Source organism: Trachurus trachurus (genome assembly GCF_905171665.1).
Source record: "Trachurus trachurus genome assembly, chromosome: 7".
NCBI lineage: Eukaryota > Metazoa > Chordata > Actinopteri > Carangiformes > Carangidae > Trachurus > Trachurus trachurus.
In genome coordinates, this window is record NC_139901.1 from 17,286,273 (window position 1) to 17,303,367 (window position 17,095).

At 41.0% G+C, this 17,095-nt stretch overlaps 1 protein-coding gene across 2 annotated transcripts in view; it reads right to left on the reverse strand.

Annotated features, from left to right (window-relative positions):
- kif1b (kinesin family member 1B) overlaps positions 1-17,095 on the reverse strand; it is a 57,270-nt gene that overhangs the window by 4,994 nt on the left and 35,181 nt on the right. For both annotated transcript variants that reach the window (XM_083976121.1, XM_083976120.1), the window contains 20 exons: positions 14,563-14,668; positions 13,339-13,487; positions 12,255-12,433; positions 11,910-12,047; positions 8,779-8,897; positions 8,193-8,278; positions 7,743-7,872; positions 7,252-7,405; positions 6,845-6,935; positions 6,616-6,734; positions 6,371-6,426; positions 5,035-5,143; positions 4,103-4,169; positions 3,857-3,941; positions 3,233-3,338; positions 1,546-1,660; positions 821-954; positions 654-715; positions 418-563; positions 58-318 (listed from right to left, as the gene is read on the reverse strand). In XM_083976121.1, coding sequence (XP_083832247.1) covers positions 58-318; positions 418-563; positions 654-715; positions 821-954; positions 1,546-1,660; positions 3,233-3,338; positions 3,857-3,941; positions 4,103-4,169; positions 5,035-5,143; positions 6,371-6,426; positions 6,616-6,734; positions 6,845-6,935; positions 7,252-7,405; positions 7,743-7,872; positions 8,193-8,278; positions 8,779-8,897; positions 11,910-12,047; positions 12,255-12,433; positions 13,339-13,487; positions 14,563-14,668 — 2,412 coding nt within the window. The remainder of the gene's footprint in view (positions 1-57; positions 319-417; positions 564-653; positions 716-820; positions 955-1,545; positions 1,661-3,232; positions 3,339-3,856; positions 3,942-4,102; positions 4,170-5,034; positions 5,144-6,370; positions 6,427-6,615; positions 6,735-6,844; positions 6,936-7,251; positions 7,406-7,742; positions 7,873-8,192; positions 8,279-8,778; positions 8,898-11,909; positions 12,048-12,254; positions 12,434-13,338; positions 13,488-14,562; positions 14,669-17,095) is intronic.

The window sequence follows — 17,095 nt, forward strand, 5'->3', positions numbered from 1 at the left end:
GTAGCAGAGGAGGGACCTGTAAATAATCATATCTCATAACACAGACTTTGTTCTTACCTTGGTGGCCAGCTCCTTCTCACGATCCACCAGACTCTCGATGTCGGTGGAGTCGTAGCCGCTGCTTTCGCTGGGCGTGATGGCGCTTTCAAAGGTGGTGCTGGAGATCTGTGAGGAGATGGAGGTGGAGGTGGACAGGGTGTCGGAGCTCATGCTGGGGGATAGAGACTCGCTCAGGGACTTGGTGGTGGGAGCTGTTCCCTCTGGTGCCGCCTCTCCCAGCTTCTCTCTCAGCAGGAGGAGGTGACGTGTCTTCTCCACCTGAACAAATGAGGGGGGGCGGGGGGGTAACGGTAAATGTTAAGTTTCCATTGTAAGAGGTTTTCTTTTTTAAATAACACTGGCGTATTTTGGACCCACCTCATGCAGCTGCTCCATTTTCTCCAGCTCCCATTGGTGCTCCAGGATGAGACTGTCCCCTCTGGGCCTCCATCCGGCCAAGTTCTCCTCTCCACGCACATAAGCCACTGATGTGTCCAGGACCTTCCTCCTCCTCCTCTGCATCCCTGCTCGGGACAAAAGCCTCATTAGGACGAAGTTCTCTGAGAAATCATAATAATCCAGCAGCCTGTTTTAATGAGAATTAGTTTTCTCACCTGGGCTTCCAGTGTCAGACATCTTGCACAAGCTCAGCTCGTAGATGCCCGTGACTCGGTTGCTGTGGTGAAGCAGAGGAGGGTATATTCAAGTAAACTGTGTGCTCAGGTAAAATGTTTGGATTTGGGGGTGGAAATAGCCAAAGTATGTCCGTGTGAGGTCTCACCAGTCAGGTGTTTTGGAGTAACCACTCCCAAATAGGTTCCTGAGGGAGCGGGGAGGGGAGATCTTTGCATCTCGGGAGTAGAAGACCATGCAGATGTCTTTGGTTATAATAGCAGGCTGGATACAGTGATCAAGCTGTGGAGAAGAGACACAGTGAGTATGTTTGATATGTTGTCATCACAGTCAGTGATGAAGTTGTTGTTACTCCCAAAAAAATATATATATATCACATATAACTCATTGTTTCACAATTTATTAGACTACTCCATTACTCCCTATGAAAAGTAACTAGTTCCTTGTTACTTTTTATATTACATTTTAATTACCTGTATGTTGAAAACAAATTGGGAGCGGAATGCACCTCATGCAACATTATGCAATGTGCAGGACTGATACATTTTTAAATGTTTTTTTACGTTACAAAATGCAATAAAACACTGTGTTCCAAAGAGACATGTGAAATACAAACAATGTTTATGTAGTAATTGTCATTTAAAGTCGGTTACACATGTTTGAAATTGTTACAGTGTTCAGTGTTAAGTTAGGATGGCAGCATCCATAGTACTGACAGTCAGTAACCCTCCTTCATGTGGAACTGATTCCACAATGTAAATGAAGAAACACTGTCACTAATGTAATCACTGAAGTGACAGCAGTAATACATTACACCCAACACTGTGAACTATTGTGCTAAATGCAAATAACACAGTAGGAGCAGTGACTGACCTCCAGATATGCAGACAGAGTCATGTAGATCTTCTCTCCGTAAGGAGTGACTCGGTTTAGGAGGAGGGAGTTGTGCAGGGAGCTGTCCCACACTGCTTCAAAGCGGTAGAAAGTCCTGATGGAAATAAACAAACAAACAGTCATCAGCAAAAATGACAGAGAAATTGATTTACATTTAATCTAACATCTACAGAATTAGTGTCAGTGCGTCACAGAGTTTGTAGGATCTGTGTGGATCTAGTAGCGAGTGTTAAACTACCAGGAGACCAAACAACACAGAAATAACCAGTGAGTCAGATATTCTGTTATTGATGACGAGTGCATCCCTGACAGATTAGGCGGTGAACACTGGGGCAGTGACTGAAGTGTCCCTCACACTTATCCCTCGTCGTGACAGGATGAGAGGAAACACACTGAGGTGAGACCTCGACAACAGACACAACGTGAGGACGAGCTCCAGTAGTTAACAGAGTGTTAGGAATGTGACGAGAGTGCAGCAAGCTTTGTGCCAGCTGACACACCACAGAACGGCTGCATGCACAATATGGTCCAGATGTCGACCGTGTCATGTTTAAGCTATGATAACGAAAATTGTCTTCGCGGTACCAATGTGAGGATTATCAGACTACTTAATAAGTGAGTACATGAGTACATGAGTGAAAAGAAAATACAATAGTTTATGGCAAATTATGAGTAGATCTTTGCTTGTTTTCTCAGATGACTGTGAGGCTTTTTCAAGAGGTTACACTGTTCCCATCCTGGGCAGTAGGGGGCACTCTTACCCACAGACTGAGAGACAGAGCTGCCCTGATGGGGCCTCTTTGGCCTTTTGTTGTTGTTGTTGTTGTTATTGAGTTCAGACTGATGCAGTGAATAACAGCTGAGAGAAAAACATTAATTTGGAAACCGAGTGTGACCAAAGAATCAACAACCACAAACACTGTGGTTTGAACTGGAGTGAGAGTCACAACATCACAATACAAAATAGGGGTTACAGTTGCATTGAAGATTGCCTTTATTTATCCACTAACAATTTTGGGATGGGATTTTAGTCCAGGTTCTAAATATGTGGAAATAAAGACAGACTTAATGCAATGTGCCAACAAAAAACACAAACTGTGGAGAACTTATTTCTACGGATCTAAAGGGCTAAAAGAGAAGCATAAGGTTCTTTCAGAGAAAGAGCCCTATGTTCTCTGATCACTGGTACCTATCAATATCCTTATCAATAGAAAGCCTGAGCACAATCATGAGTCCGGCCGCAGCAGGAGGAAAAAAGAGAGTGCATAGAAAAAAATAAGAGAGAAGCACAAACAGTCAGGCATGAGACAATGGAGCAACTTAACAGCAGTGAAAATGGAAATGGTCATGCAATGCACCTTCAGCAAATATAAAGACATGGACACATACACATCTACGGGGATATTCCCATGTACTGTTGGTAAACAGCAACTGGTTTCAAGAAGATAGCATCACAGGAGGAAATTATTCTATTTCGCATTTGCCACATTGGTTTAAAAACAGATTATCCTCAATCATCACGGGAGGTGCTGAGAATCAAGCAGAATAAGTGCACTGTCTGCAGCAAATCTTCGCTGAGCGCCAACAAATCCACAGACTTGCACACACAATAAATATATTCTGTTTATCACTGAGTACAGTTGAAGCTTGTGAGCGTTTCAGCTACCTGTTGGAGTTGTGGGATGACTTGATGTTCTTGGCAGAGATGATGTTGAGGGACAGGACGGCATCAGCGGCACTGTCGTCCACTTCAGCTTTGTTCCTGATCCGACCTTGTGGGACACAGAGCAGCACAGCACGTCAGCGTCCTGTCGTCATGAGTGCTTTAAAAGCCAGTTTGCCCATCAACAGCTATGTTGTCAGAGTGTCCAGCAGTAAGACTCTGAGCACATGGCTGCTCCCTCATGAGCCTCTCTGGATAAGAATGTCAGCAGCTCACAGTCTAAATTGTGAAATGTAATTATTTGGTCCATCAGCTACAGCTACAGTATAAACTGCTTAGAGGCAGAGGAGGCCTCAGGCCAAACAGATGCTATTCCTGAAATCATGACTGAGGAAACTGTGCAAAGTATTTTCAGTGCTGCCTTGTGAAGTGTTTCTACTAATTCCTTTCAGCAGTGAGGACAGTGTTGGTCTGATTTAAGATTTTAAAAGCTTATGCCTGTATTTTCCTTATAAAGAGTGACTGGAAATGTGGGGGGAGAGAGTAGGGGAGTGACTCCTTGCTCAAGGCAGTCTTTTGTGTCTGGTGAAAGGTAGGACTAGTAATCCCTGTGGGAAGACTGCTCACCCACAACCAGCTCACGGACGTCCTTCCAATGGAGCTCGCTACCCTTCTCATGGATGAGAGTCACTGTGATCCTTCGCTGGATTCCCTACAGCAAAGATGACAGGAGTTTGGGGATTAGAGTAGACACATCAAGAAAAAAAAATGAAGCTTCTAAAGAAAAAATATCATTCACAGGAGGAAGATCAAGTCAGAATCTCTCCACAGCGTAAAATTGATTTTAAAGAAACAGTGACCAATGGGTACTACCTGGTGCAGGAGGTAAGTGCCATGGCAGGGCAGTCCTCCGCTGTGATCCACGACAGCCGGGATGTACCTGTTCGGGGGAGGAAGGTCACACTGAGCCTGGGGACTTACATCACCATACCTCGTGGTATTCTTCACGAGGATTCACAGGATGAATTACATCCACTGTTTGACAAATGGTAACTAAAGACAGGAGTATAATTCAAGGTCAAACTGTTTCTCTGCTGCTAAAACATGCCTGAGGTAGAAAAACCTCAGATGTGTTTTCTACTCAGGCTGACAAAACTAAAACTAGCAGCTTTCTTTCTTTATTACCCCGTTTGGTTTTTACTGCGATTGCGGCCATGTTCTAAAAGGCTCTGATATCTGGGGACATATTTTGCAGAGGTGTTTTTTAGTCATTGTAGATATGACTCCTGATGCTACATGGAGGTTCAGTGTTCATTATGTCTTAATCACTATATACATTTCCATCTTTTCATTGCCTTTGAATATTTTTTGTCATATTTTCCTTTTGTATTATAATACGTTAAATAACTTTTTAAAGCATATATTTTTTTTCTTTTGCTGAATTTGCTTAAAGGTCCAGAGTGTAATAATTGGCAAGGTTTTATTGGCAAAATCTGAATATACTACCCATGAATATATTTGTATCAGTGTATAATTGCTATAAAATAAAATTTGTTAGGTTTTCGTAGCCTTATAATTATTCTTTTATATATACATAGAGCAAGGGTCTTCTGACTCGAGTCTTGAGTTCATTAATAAACCAACGAAGAGTGTGAGCAAGCGAGTGAGCACTGTAATCTAGAATCTGAACGCTGGATGTCACAGTTTTACCCCCATTTTACACACTGGACCTTTAATGTCGACTGTATAGATATTATACTCATTGCTAATTATGGATATAACATGCATAATATGTAGACACTCACTCTCCAGTGGGCTCAAGCTCGCTGATCTCAAACCAGACAAGCAGGTCGTACTTGCTGACACACCCACCCAGGTTGGACTTGGTGATGGTGTTCAACTTGGTGGCTGGAACTGACACAAACACACATTAAGTTAAAATGACTGGAATTTAACCTGGGGAAAGTGGAAGCTGGATATGTTATACGAACACACCGTTGATCGTAGACATCAAGCCATTACTGTAGCAGACATACAGGCATACACATACACTATATTCAAACCCAACAGCTGAACATACTAAGGTGTTATGAGGAGCTAAATCACAGATTACACCACCACAGACAGCTCCCTGCTGTCTAACACATTAGGATTATGTTCCTGTTACAGCAGGCTACTCTCTCAGGCACAAAGCTACATTCATTTATGTTCAATATGCCTGAAATCAACATTATTCCACATGAAAACTACCATAATTGGACTATAGCTGAACCTATAAAGGCTTAAGCCTCTGGAGTCTGGCTTATGCTATGAAGACTATGTCAGTGATTTTCTATGATTATGATAAATGCTCATTTCGTTATTTGGCTTCAGATTCAGCACATGCAGCGGATTTGCCTCAAGGTGTCAGCTCAGGCCATTGTGGAAGCGACAGGGGGAAGGTTGGTCTGAGCTGACTGGACCTAAATAGACCTGCAGCAAGGTGCAGCACACAGAACCACTGCAGAGCTTTATCGTGCCGCTGCCTGCAGGCACAGAGCAACACAAGGGCAAAGCACAGCACTAGTCTAATCACTACAACCCAGGTGCATCTAATGCCTGGTCAATGAGCTACTACACTGTCCGCTGTACCAACCATGGTGCCTGGGAATGATAAACACAGGCTCGTTGGGTACTGGGAGGAAGGGGAAGTGAGAGAGCTGATCAGCCTCATCGTCCAGACTGGCCACAGCGGAGGAGGCCAGGGCGTTGGCGTGCTCGGACAGCGTGTCCAGCACCTTGCCGTTCACATAGCCACTCATCAAGTAACGGACCAACTCTATCTTACGGGCATGGTCTGGGTTTGCAATAATGTGACAATGTACAAATGGTGAGAAAGATTGGGAGGGATGTGTGAAAAAGAATATGTGGAGGAGGGGAGGACAGAGTTGGGTAAGAGGATTACGGATGGTGGGAGAGTGATTAAATATGAGACAAAAAAAAAAAAATCCGAAGGAAGCGAGAAATGAAAGAAAAGTGGAAGCAAATATGAGGCATGCTTATATAACCATAACAAACACAAGAAATATGCTGAAATGATGGTGACAGGAGCAAAAGATATTGCTGTTTGCACATATGGTGCGATAACATTACAAATCTTACCTGGTTTAGACAGAGGCATGGGAATAGGGTAGTACTTTCTTGATGGTGTTGGAGGACTGTTGGGGTAAAACAGAATGTTAGAGAAACACTTATGGTATAAAGAATATTGATATGAATTTGAGTTAGATGCAACCAAACCCCAATTCTGACTAAATCTGGTGCCCATGTATGAATTATCCCTGCATTTATAAGATTTTATAAGAGAACATAAATCCCCATAGAAGAACTTTTTTCTTTCCACCCACCTGATCAGGTCCTGACCATGATAATGCAGCGGGTGCTGCTGGTAATGGCCGAACACTTCGAACACAATGGGCTTGGTCTTGATGTACTCAATAAAGGATTCTGTGACCTCCACCGAAATCTGCTCGAAAAAAACCCCCAAAACACAAAGCGTTTGTCAGAATTAATTAACATAAAGTTGGTAAGTTACAGCTTGAGTGTGTATCATTATCTGTGTGTGAATACACTCACATTCTGAACATGGAAAAAGCCCAGAGGAGCTCCTTTGCCTGTGTTCTTTAGAGGCTCCGTGGAAAAAGCCTCGTCATGACGATGCAGGAAACTGAGGAGATGATCACGTGTCAGACATTTAAGAGAGTGGTGTTAACCTGCAAATTCATCTAAAATGTACGATAATGAAAAACATTTCATGCAAGTCTATCTTGATTTATTATATTAATGCTCTATACCAGTATCTTGAATTTGGTCCTTACTTTGGCAGTTTGTTGTTGTACTGACACTTATATATGCAAATATTACTTTATGTACAATATCACTACTCTGGATAGAAGATACCCCATGGGGTGCATACAACTGTTAAGATTTAATATTGTGATTCATGTTGCCACAAACTTGTATTTTGAGTACAATGAACTCACTTGAATTGGCAGAAGATGTCGGCATACTCAGGCAGGATACCGCTGGCCTGCAGCACAGTGACACGGAAGGTGAAGATGCTGCCCACCTCCAGCTGCCCTACCAGATCGTCACCAAGACTCAGTTTGGACTCGGGGATGTTGCCCAGCTTGAGGTCTGAAAAAACGCCACAGGGGTGGGGTTAGGAGGACTTGTGCTGCTAAGTATCGAAAATGACCTACATCTGCACCTGCCTGGTGACTGTGCTTTCCAATCTGCACGTGAATTCTAGGCTCTGCAAAATACAATCACCGGTCTCTGCACATGATCAAACCAGTGATTTGTAGAGCAGATTCCCCTCAAACAGCCTTTGTACACATTCCTCCACAAAGCAAGAAAAACTGCATCAGTCTCATTTCCATAACTAAACATTCAACAGGGCCATCTGCCAAGCCCCACCGGGGCTGAGAGGTTGAAATTTATGAGTACAGAGGTGAAGGTCTGGCAGCCGTACCCATGTCATTGATTCTGTTGAGCTCCTCCGAGGGTGTGATGACCTCTGAACTCTGACCCTGACCCTCCACAATGCGCAGCTCTTCCAGGGACAAGCCAGAGCGGGTCATAACTGTGGAGGGGAAGTCGTTCTGATTGGACGAAAAGAAGTAGAGGGAGGAAAACATTAGCATAAAGCTGGTAGGGAGAAAACAGAACGATCAAACCTCCACCTGTGTGAAGGCATTTGTGTCTTATTGATGTAACACTAACTCCTAATCCTATTCACTATTCCTTAAATTTACTTGTAGGGAATAAATAAGAAATAAGAAACAGCATGAAACTCTGAGAAAACACAACTTCCTCTGCTGACTTCTTGTTTTAACCCAAATATTATACGCCCACCGTCTCTCACACACACAGGAAAGGTATTCTCTTAAGTTTGAAACTCCTCATCTGACTCAGGGCTTACCTTTTTGAAGTACTCATCATCAAAGGAAATCTTGGCAGTTCCTGACTGTCTAACTCCTGACCCATAGTCTGGAGCTTCCTCGTCAGCTACAAAGAGACAAACCATCGTCTTATCAGCATCTATTACATGCACATCAAAGGGAATACACCAAAACGCTGAAGGAATTTTCTTTTTGCCACCAGATTGGTTGTTTGAAGGGTCCTTCAAAATGTTTTTACAGTTAGAATCATTTATTCATCTCATTATCTGGTTTGAGTAAAACATATTTTGGTATCAAAATTTCAAAAAGGCTGTGATAGAGATGAAATCTGACATTACATGGCACAAATACATGGAACTGATACACAGTAAGTGGCAGTAAGTATGCTTTTTAACCGCTCCACTACACATAACAACCATATTATTTATCTGAGAGTTTGACAAATCACTAAGATAAACGGCCTCCTTCACAAGACTTTGCTTTTCCAAACTCTGTAAGACACTTGAGAAATATCATCAACGCACTAATTAGTGATTAGCAGGATAAAACCTGTGTATAAAGGCGCCTGACGCTCTTGCTCATTAGAGAATCTCATTAATTACTCACCAGCAATAGCCTGGACCCCCACGCGCAGGAAACCACGCACCGCGCCCTTCTCTGTTACTATGGCAACACGGTGAACCAGCGGTACGGGATACAGCAGGTTGCTCAGGTACACGAAAGCTCTGAGAGGAAAAAAAACGAGGACAGAAACGTGAGAACCTGACATTGGTGCAGCTGCTGCAGTCTTCACATCCAGGAAACATTGACATTGTATTTATGGCCGTATACTGTATGCGCCTGTTATATATCTGTTGCATCTAACTACCTAAAAGCAAACAATCCACTCATTAAAAACATCTGCAGCCACATAGAGACAGTTTTCTGCGTTACATTATCTACAAATTGACAAATTTCATTTCCACTGTTTAGCATATATTAATCACTACAATAACATACGGTCAAATATTAGTGACAATTATGTTAAAGGACACGCAAAAAAAAAGAAAAAAAAAGAAAAGAAAGAAAGACAGAAAATTGAACATAAAACCATATATGCTTCAAGGCACTGAAATCAGCAGCAGCTTAAACCATCCACTTTATTTTTAAACTGCGTGACAGGGGTGATGACAGATCGCCCGGGATGCAGCAGTAAAGGCTGTAAAAGAGTGGTTTATTGTGTCGTGTTATGGTGATGTTGGTCTCTCACTCACACACTCACTGACATTTTGTTTTGTGGGACTTAATTTGTCTCGCTGCACCCCTGGTGACCTACTCTTTCTCTGCCAGCCCTCCCTCCCTGTGCTGGGAGACTCAAGGCCAAGGCGGGGGAGAGATATCAATCTGCAAAATCTCTGAAGTCATGGTGACGCAGGTTTCCGAGCTACGACTGTTGCAGAGTCTGGCTGGCTTGAAGCCTGCATTGATCTGTCCTCTGTATTTTGAGATTAGCAGTGTTTATTTCTAAGATATGGTTTTTACACCGCTGATGCTCTAACCTCCATACCGAATATTCTGTCATTTCAACTGCTGCTGAAGAACAGAACCTCATCCTGACATCAACTTAAAATAGACACAAGTATGATTATGTCAACTAGCAACTGAGTTAATGTTTCCTACAATATATCACAAAATGTTAAAACAAACAAAATTATAAAACAAATATAAACACAATGTAATCAAAGAAACCAAAAATCTCACAAAAAGGTTAAAAAAACATAAAATGACAGACAGCTAATTAACTTAGACACAGCAAATACATGTAACTTCACACACAGATGGGAGTTAATACAGTCAGCGCTGTGATGGTGGCGGGGGATGAGACATCACGCTGGGAGTAGGCGGAGAAATGGATGGTGGCTTTTTCTCTTTTTTTTGGGTGGGGGGGGGGTTGAGTTTAAATGAAAAGCAACTCATAAAAAGAAGGCCTATGAGCAGAGAAGTATGACTAATCACATTAAATTCAAAACTGGTCCAATTTATCTCTGTAAAGCTGCTATGAATACATGATCTGATTCTGGATTTATTCCTTCAGCAGGGAGGGCTTCACTGATAATTAATAACACGTACACTTGCTGCATTTCCACAGCTTTTATGATTCTGATTTTCCAGCTACTGCAAATGTAAAATAATTATGTCTACATCTCTTTACTGACCTCTGTCTATCCATCTGTCAACATCATGAATTCATTGACTATCCTTTATTTGGAGGATGTTTTTCTTGATTTCTTGATTCTTGTTTTATTACCTACACTTTCTTACAATTTATTTTTTCACTTTACTCTACATTTGCATCTACATCTTTGCTCCACCCACTCTCCTGTCCCAGCTTGTGTATGGAGGACGCCAGTCACCAACCTTCCCACCAGGATGAACCAGGGGGAGCGGTCGTAGAAGGGGTCCTGGCCATCGCTGAAGATGTCTGAGCCCTCCTCTGTGCCAGCGTCGGAGCTGGTGTCGTCCACAAACGCCTCATCGTCCATTAAGTCAGACATCTCGCTCTGGCGCTCGTCCGCCATTTCGGTGATCTCGGAGTCGGTGGTGGAGAAGGTGGGCGAGGGTGTGCGGTCGGCCAGACGCTCATTGACACAACCATGGAAGATGGGGGAGCTGAGGAGGTTGGTAGTTTGGGAGCAGTGGCAAGAACCAAGGAAAGGTTACAAGCAGTAAAAGAACACTTCAACAGGCCACTGTAGCTTGTAAAGTAAATTATGACATTGTTATGCATGCAGGAACTAATACAAAAAAGACAAACATAGTTTTATGTTGTTTAAAATGCAAAGCAACAGCAGATACAGTAGCACACGCTTACTTTCTTATACTTGTGCAATAGGATTATTAGCTGAACCAAATCAATTGATCTTTTTCTTATAATACTTTGAAGCTGCTGCAAAAGTAACAGAAGGATTCATTTCATAAGGAGCAGCTATTACAAGAAGCTGCTAGGTTTAGCACAGTTTATAGGAACGTGACTATATTATACCCACATGAAATGTCATTTTAAAAGGATTAACGTTTAAATCTTCTAATGTATGCCGGCTGGAAGAGGATAGAATGCAAAATGCCACATATTTCCACATTATCCAAACACACTATTATTATATTAACAAGCTTTTGTGTGAACTGAAGGGTGTCAACATGAGAATGGCAACAGACACAGCAAAATCATAAAAATGGATGAATGAAATCATAATTGATGACCAAAACAAAACAAACAAACAAACAAACAAAAAAACACATCCACAACTTAAATTTCAACGTTAAATGAGTGAATACATCATAAATGACATGGGGGAAAAAATCAAAATAACCAAAATAAAATCACAAAAGGTAACATCAAGGTCTTAACATGACAACATGACAAAAGTAAGATTTACATGAACAAAAATAGACATATGTGATTACATAAGATGCCAAAACATGTGATATTATGGGTTTATATGACCTTTAAGACAGTAAATGAATTTGTGGAACAAAAATTTGACCATGAAAATGAAAAAGGAAATGAAAGTAAATGTGTCGATCCATTGAAAAAGAAATGGATCCCAAAAGCTGTCTGTGTGAAAGCATATCTAATCTTATTTAGATGTTATTTCAGATACATTTCAGTAAACAGCATCCACAATAAATAGCATTCAAACATGGTATCTTTTTTTGTCATACTATAGCATATGTGTGTTATTTGGAGTGTTACATACCTTCCCACTAGTTTAAACCAGTGGAAACGGTCATAGAAGGGGTCACTTCCTGTCAGAGTGCCTTCGCCGTCCTCTTGATGAGTGGAGGCCATTTCACCGGCGCGGTCATACATCTCTCTCATCTGGTCAAGCCTTTGCCTGCAAATGACGACAGAGTGCGCTCAGCATTAATGAGAAGTGCAGAGAGAGTGGCTGACGGGAAGAGATGCTGTGAGACATACAGATCACGGTGTCACGGGTCGCTTTATTATTAGTCGTATTACTTTGGGGCAGATTGACTGCAGTGACAATAGGACACTGAGTGTAAAAGATGAGCTGTATAAATACGTAGCATATGGTGATTACTTGAGCTTATCAAGGGACCAGTAGTGCGTGGCTCCATTCTTCAGGTCCTGAACCTCGACAGCCACCACAGTGCGAGGGAAGGGCCTTGCGTCACGCTCCTTCTCTGGCTCAGGGGGCAGGAGCTCAGGGGGCAGCGGAGAGTACAGCGTGTCTGTCAGCAAGACGAACTGGAACTGGACCTGAAGAGTGTAGTAGAGAGGAGAGGAGAGGAGGAACAGGACATTCAGAAATGCGACAGCAAAAAAAAGATGGTATCTCCTGACTTTAAGGATCGTGACATAAAATTCAGAACTGGTGCACCTTAAAAGCTTGATTTCATAGCTCTGATCAAGAAATATGGTATGGTATCATTTCACTGCAAATATATCAAGGCTGACAGGTCAAACAAATCAATTTCTTCCTTCATTTTGTGGCCTCTAACAGCCCAGCACCCTCTGGGGGCCAAAATGCTAAACCACTTGACAGCACTGGACATAAATTACAGATACATGAAACATAAAGATAAATCAAATTCTCTGAAAACATCTCGGACAGATGACCCATCTCCAGTATCAATAACATAGCTCCTTGAACTAAACAAGGATATAAATAACACTGGTCTTCTAATAGGAAGGATGGACTGTGGCCTCTGATTTGTGACACATTCAATTTCTGTATATAACGAGTCAAGACTCCACTAACAATGACTGGCTTGTGCAACATACAGTACATTATGTTTTAAGTTGAGTTTTAAATCACTGGTATCACATTAGACCAAATAGCGTGTGTGTGGAGCTGTGGAACTGATTTGCGGTGTCTCTCATGATATCACCATGCAGTTTTGTAATTAGGAATTTGGTCAGCAGATCCCCCATCACCATCATCAAGCGTCATAGTCGAACATCCCAGAACTTGATGTACAATGACTAAGAGTGTGTTTCATTTCAGCAGATGTATATTATGATTACATTAGTGAAGGACCGTCTGACCTTTTACAATACAAAGGATTGAAAACTCTTTTCTGCAAAAAAAAAGAAGCATGTGTTTATGTATTTTTTCTTTACTCTCAAAACTATGCCATATAGCCACAAACTGTTTTGCTCACCTTCTTCTTCAGCTCTACACTAATGGCATTTGCCTCCTTCAGGTAGACAGCATTTCCCCACAGCTGGTCACGGAGGGAGGTGAACTGGTGGTACCTCCACTTCCTGAAGGCCCACTGTGCCAGTTCAAACTCATGCTGAGTCCATGGCACTGCAGGAGATGGGAGTTTACATTGACATGATGAATATACACGTAAAGACGTATGTACACACACAATGTAAATGCACATAAAGCCAAAAGGGACCATGGCCTACCATAATCCACTGAACTTTACATTTGTGTCTGTAATTCTGATCAAGCCATAATGTGGAATAAAATATCATTCATAATTTCAGTGCATGGTTCTTGCAAGTAATTCCTGTGGGATTTCTAGTGCCTGTGGTCTGAATGTGTGATGTGTTCAGAGACATCTTACATCAGAGTTTACAGTCAGCTGCAGAAAAGTATTTCATCTACAAACAGTGACAAAATGGGGGCACTGGGTTTGTTCTTTAAAGCTACAGTCCATTATTCAATTACAAAGAGTTTTAGTCCATTATACAAATACAAATAATTATAGCCTGCTATTACTCTCAACCTGATGGACCATTCCTGCATGTCTGAGAGATTAGTTTTATTATGACTGAACATTGTACTACCTGGATGGGATAGGACGGCAATTTGCACATTAGAAGTATATTTTTAATTACGTCAGGCAGATTTGAAGTGACTAGTCATCAAGGTAGTAAGAATCTCAATCAACTATCTGTGAGTTGGATTTCACAGTGCCGCTAAAGAAATTGGAAATCAGTGGGAGCTTGGAAGGTAGGGAAATGCATTTATTGTGGAAAAGCTGCATGATTGGAAATATGGTTGCCAGGTGATTTGTAAATGATGGGATAAACCATGAGGAACTTGAAGTAAGGTCCCTTAGACTGAATGGTTTATTTTAAATTAGTAGCATGTTTCAGGATTACAGCATTTATTACTTGATTGAATATCTTGAATGGGTAATTAGTATGGCAATATTAACAAAGTTTAATTAATCTCAATGAGGCTGATATTACATTTTCTTAATTATGAAATATGAAGTACTATACGCACATCCCAGTAGTTTAGGCTCTGGATAGAAAATGTGGAAGAAAACATAGAGTACATTTTATATATGAATGTATATACTATATATGCCCAGGGCTAATATACAGTGTATGAATGAAACCTTTACATAAAAAATGACAGTACACACCTTCCTCTTCCTCCTCCTCCTCCAGCTCTTCTTCATCAGGTGTCTCAGCTACCAGTGAACGAGTCTCCACCTGTTTCTGAAGTTCTTGCAATTTGCTCTCGTAAACCTGGACACCAACACACAAGGAAGAGGAAAGAGAACATGGACAAGTGTCCATCAACCGCAACAACAGGTGAGCTCAGCTCGCCATCAGAGCCAGACTCACACCCAAAACACACACTGTGACTCATTTTCCTTTTTGAACATCTATAATGAAAGCAGAGTTTGATTTCTACCACTTCAGCACTGATGACTTTGGTTACTGCTCCAAATGACACATGGAAGACATACAGAAGGGCAGTTTGCTATGTTTTCCCTTACTGTACATTGTTAGACCTCTACTGAAACCCTGCATATTTGATCAGAGTGTATAAAGTCATTAGGCTTGGACAATATCTGAACTTTAATATCTCCACACAGTACACTCTAAATACCACTACATGTAATGCTGAGGGGTGAGGGGCTTCATTTATTTCATTTTATCAATATAATTGTTGTATTTTATATTCAAGTGTTAAAATATCTTATGCGGTGATGCTGCCACTAGACAGCTGTTTGATTTGTCAAATGCCAAGGTAAAATGTACAGTCATTTTTCATTTCATTTATTTGTTGATTTGTAACGGGACATATTCATGAACATACAATATGTAAATATGCCAGATTTAGCTCTAAAGCTAATCAGCAAAGCAGTGAGATCGGAGTTGTATTGGGCAGCAGGTCAGATTGTGCAAAAGTGCAAAATAAATAGATAGGTAAATATATTAATATGTTCATGTTATGGGAAATTTACAAAAATATGACATATTAAATATTATTGAACATTGACCCAGGCCTAATTGTGATCTTGTTGGACGATCATATGAAACCATCTCTGAGGATAAACTTTTTTATATGATCAAGAATCACATGTCCACTGTCCATAATAACAAAAAAAGCAAAAAGGTAAAGGAGTTTATTGTGTTTTCTACTTTCTATCCCCCTTAACCACTTTTGTTTTTTAATGAGTGAGGCAACATGTTTTATTCTGAGAGAGACGGCTGGATTGGAAGAGAGGGTTAGAGAGGTGCTGCTAGAAGCTGAGTCAACTGTAATCCAATGAGGGGCGCCATTCTCATCAGAGCAGGACAGGCATTGGTCCCGATGACCTCATCCTGTTTGTTCAGTGTCTTCTGGGAAGACAATGCAGCCTTTTCATCTCGTCATTAACCTCCACTCTGCTGAAATCCTACCAACAAGCTAAAAGCTGAAATCTCTATTTCAAACAACCTCTGGAAATTCCACCAAGCTAGTTGTACTGAATGTAAATGCTGGAGGCTGTTTTTCTAAAACAGTGTGTGCCATAATGAAGCATGTGAATGTGGTACTTTAAAAAAAACAATGTTGAATGGGTAAACGTTAAATGTGAAAATGCAACTTCCAGGGACATAATTGTGTATATAATCTTAATACATACAATTTATACACAATAGCCTAATACAGATGTATCTTTAACCTAAAATGAGGTGTTGTTCAATGTCTCAAATGGTCATTGCTGTGTAGTTCACATATACCGTACTGATGTGTCTCTGTCCCTGAACTGGTTTATTGAGTGTGAAAAACAAATACCACCCATATATAACCAATAACTGCACTTGGAGCATGTCATTTTATTTCATACTTTGAAAATAAATCTCCAGAAACACAGGGATTCAGTTTATCCTTTTCTAAAACCTGTGAACAATACTGTTCCAAGGAATACGGTATGTTTGCACAAAGTGCTTGATTAAGGAAGCAACACAACTTGGTACACAGCCACAATGAGGCACTTGACAACGCAGATTCAAAAAGCAGACATACAACACTCACTCTTTGAACTGAGGCCTAACAGACAATGTTTGTATATTTCATAAAGAACAGTAAAAGGTACATTGTCCTTTTGATGTTGCTTTCTTTCCAGCTTACCTGGTCACTGTCAGCACCAGTGCATTATGTTAAATAACATTCTTTAATGGAGCATTTATTAGAGCTGAAGAAATGTAAGCTATTGCATGCAAAGATAGTCATAAAGACATGAGGCGTCGGGTGAAGAGAACTAGACTTGCATATGTCATGATATCATTTGGTTTTTGTTACAGCATAGTAAGGCAGAGTATATACTGTCAAAACTTAAAATATAAAACAGATAATAATTTCATCATTCTAAATCCAACTTGAACATGTTGATAGTCCTTAAAGATTTTTCCCATGCTGCTGAGTGTCACTGTTTCTCTCAAATGATTTGAAGGCCATCTGATACTGAAATGTAATAATGAATGGGTTCTTTTAAAGCTACAGATGCAGCAAGAAAGGAGATTGACAGGCAGACTTGCTGCTAATTCAGATATGCATCAGTTAAATTACAGAGGCGAAGGACTGACATGGAGACTGATTTCATAAACTATCACTCTGATAGCTCCACTTACACTGTGTGAATGTGGCATTTGATGCAGTTTAAAAAAATTAAATCCTAAAAA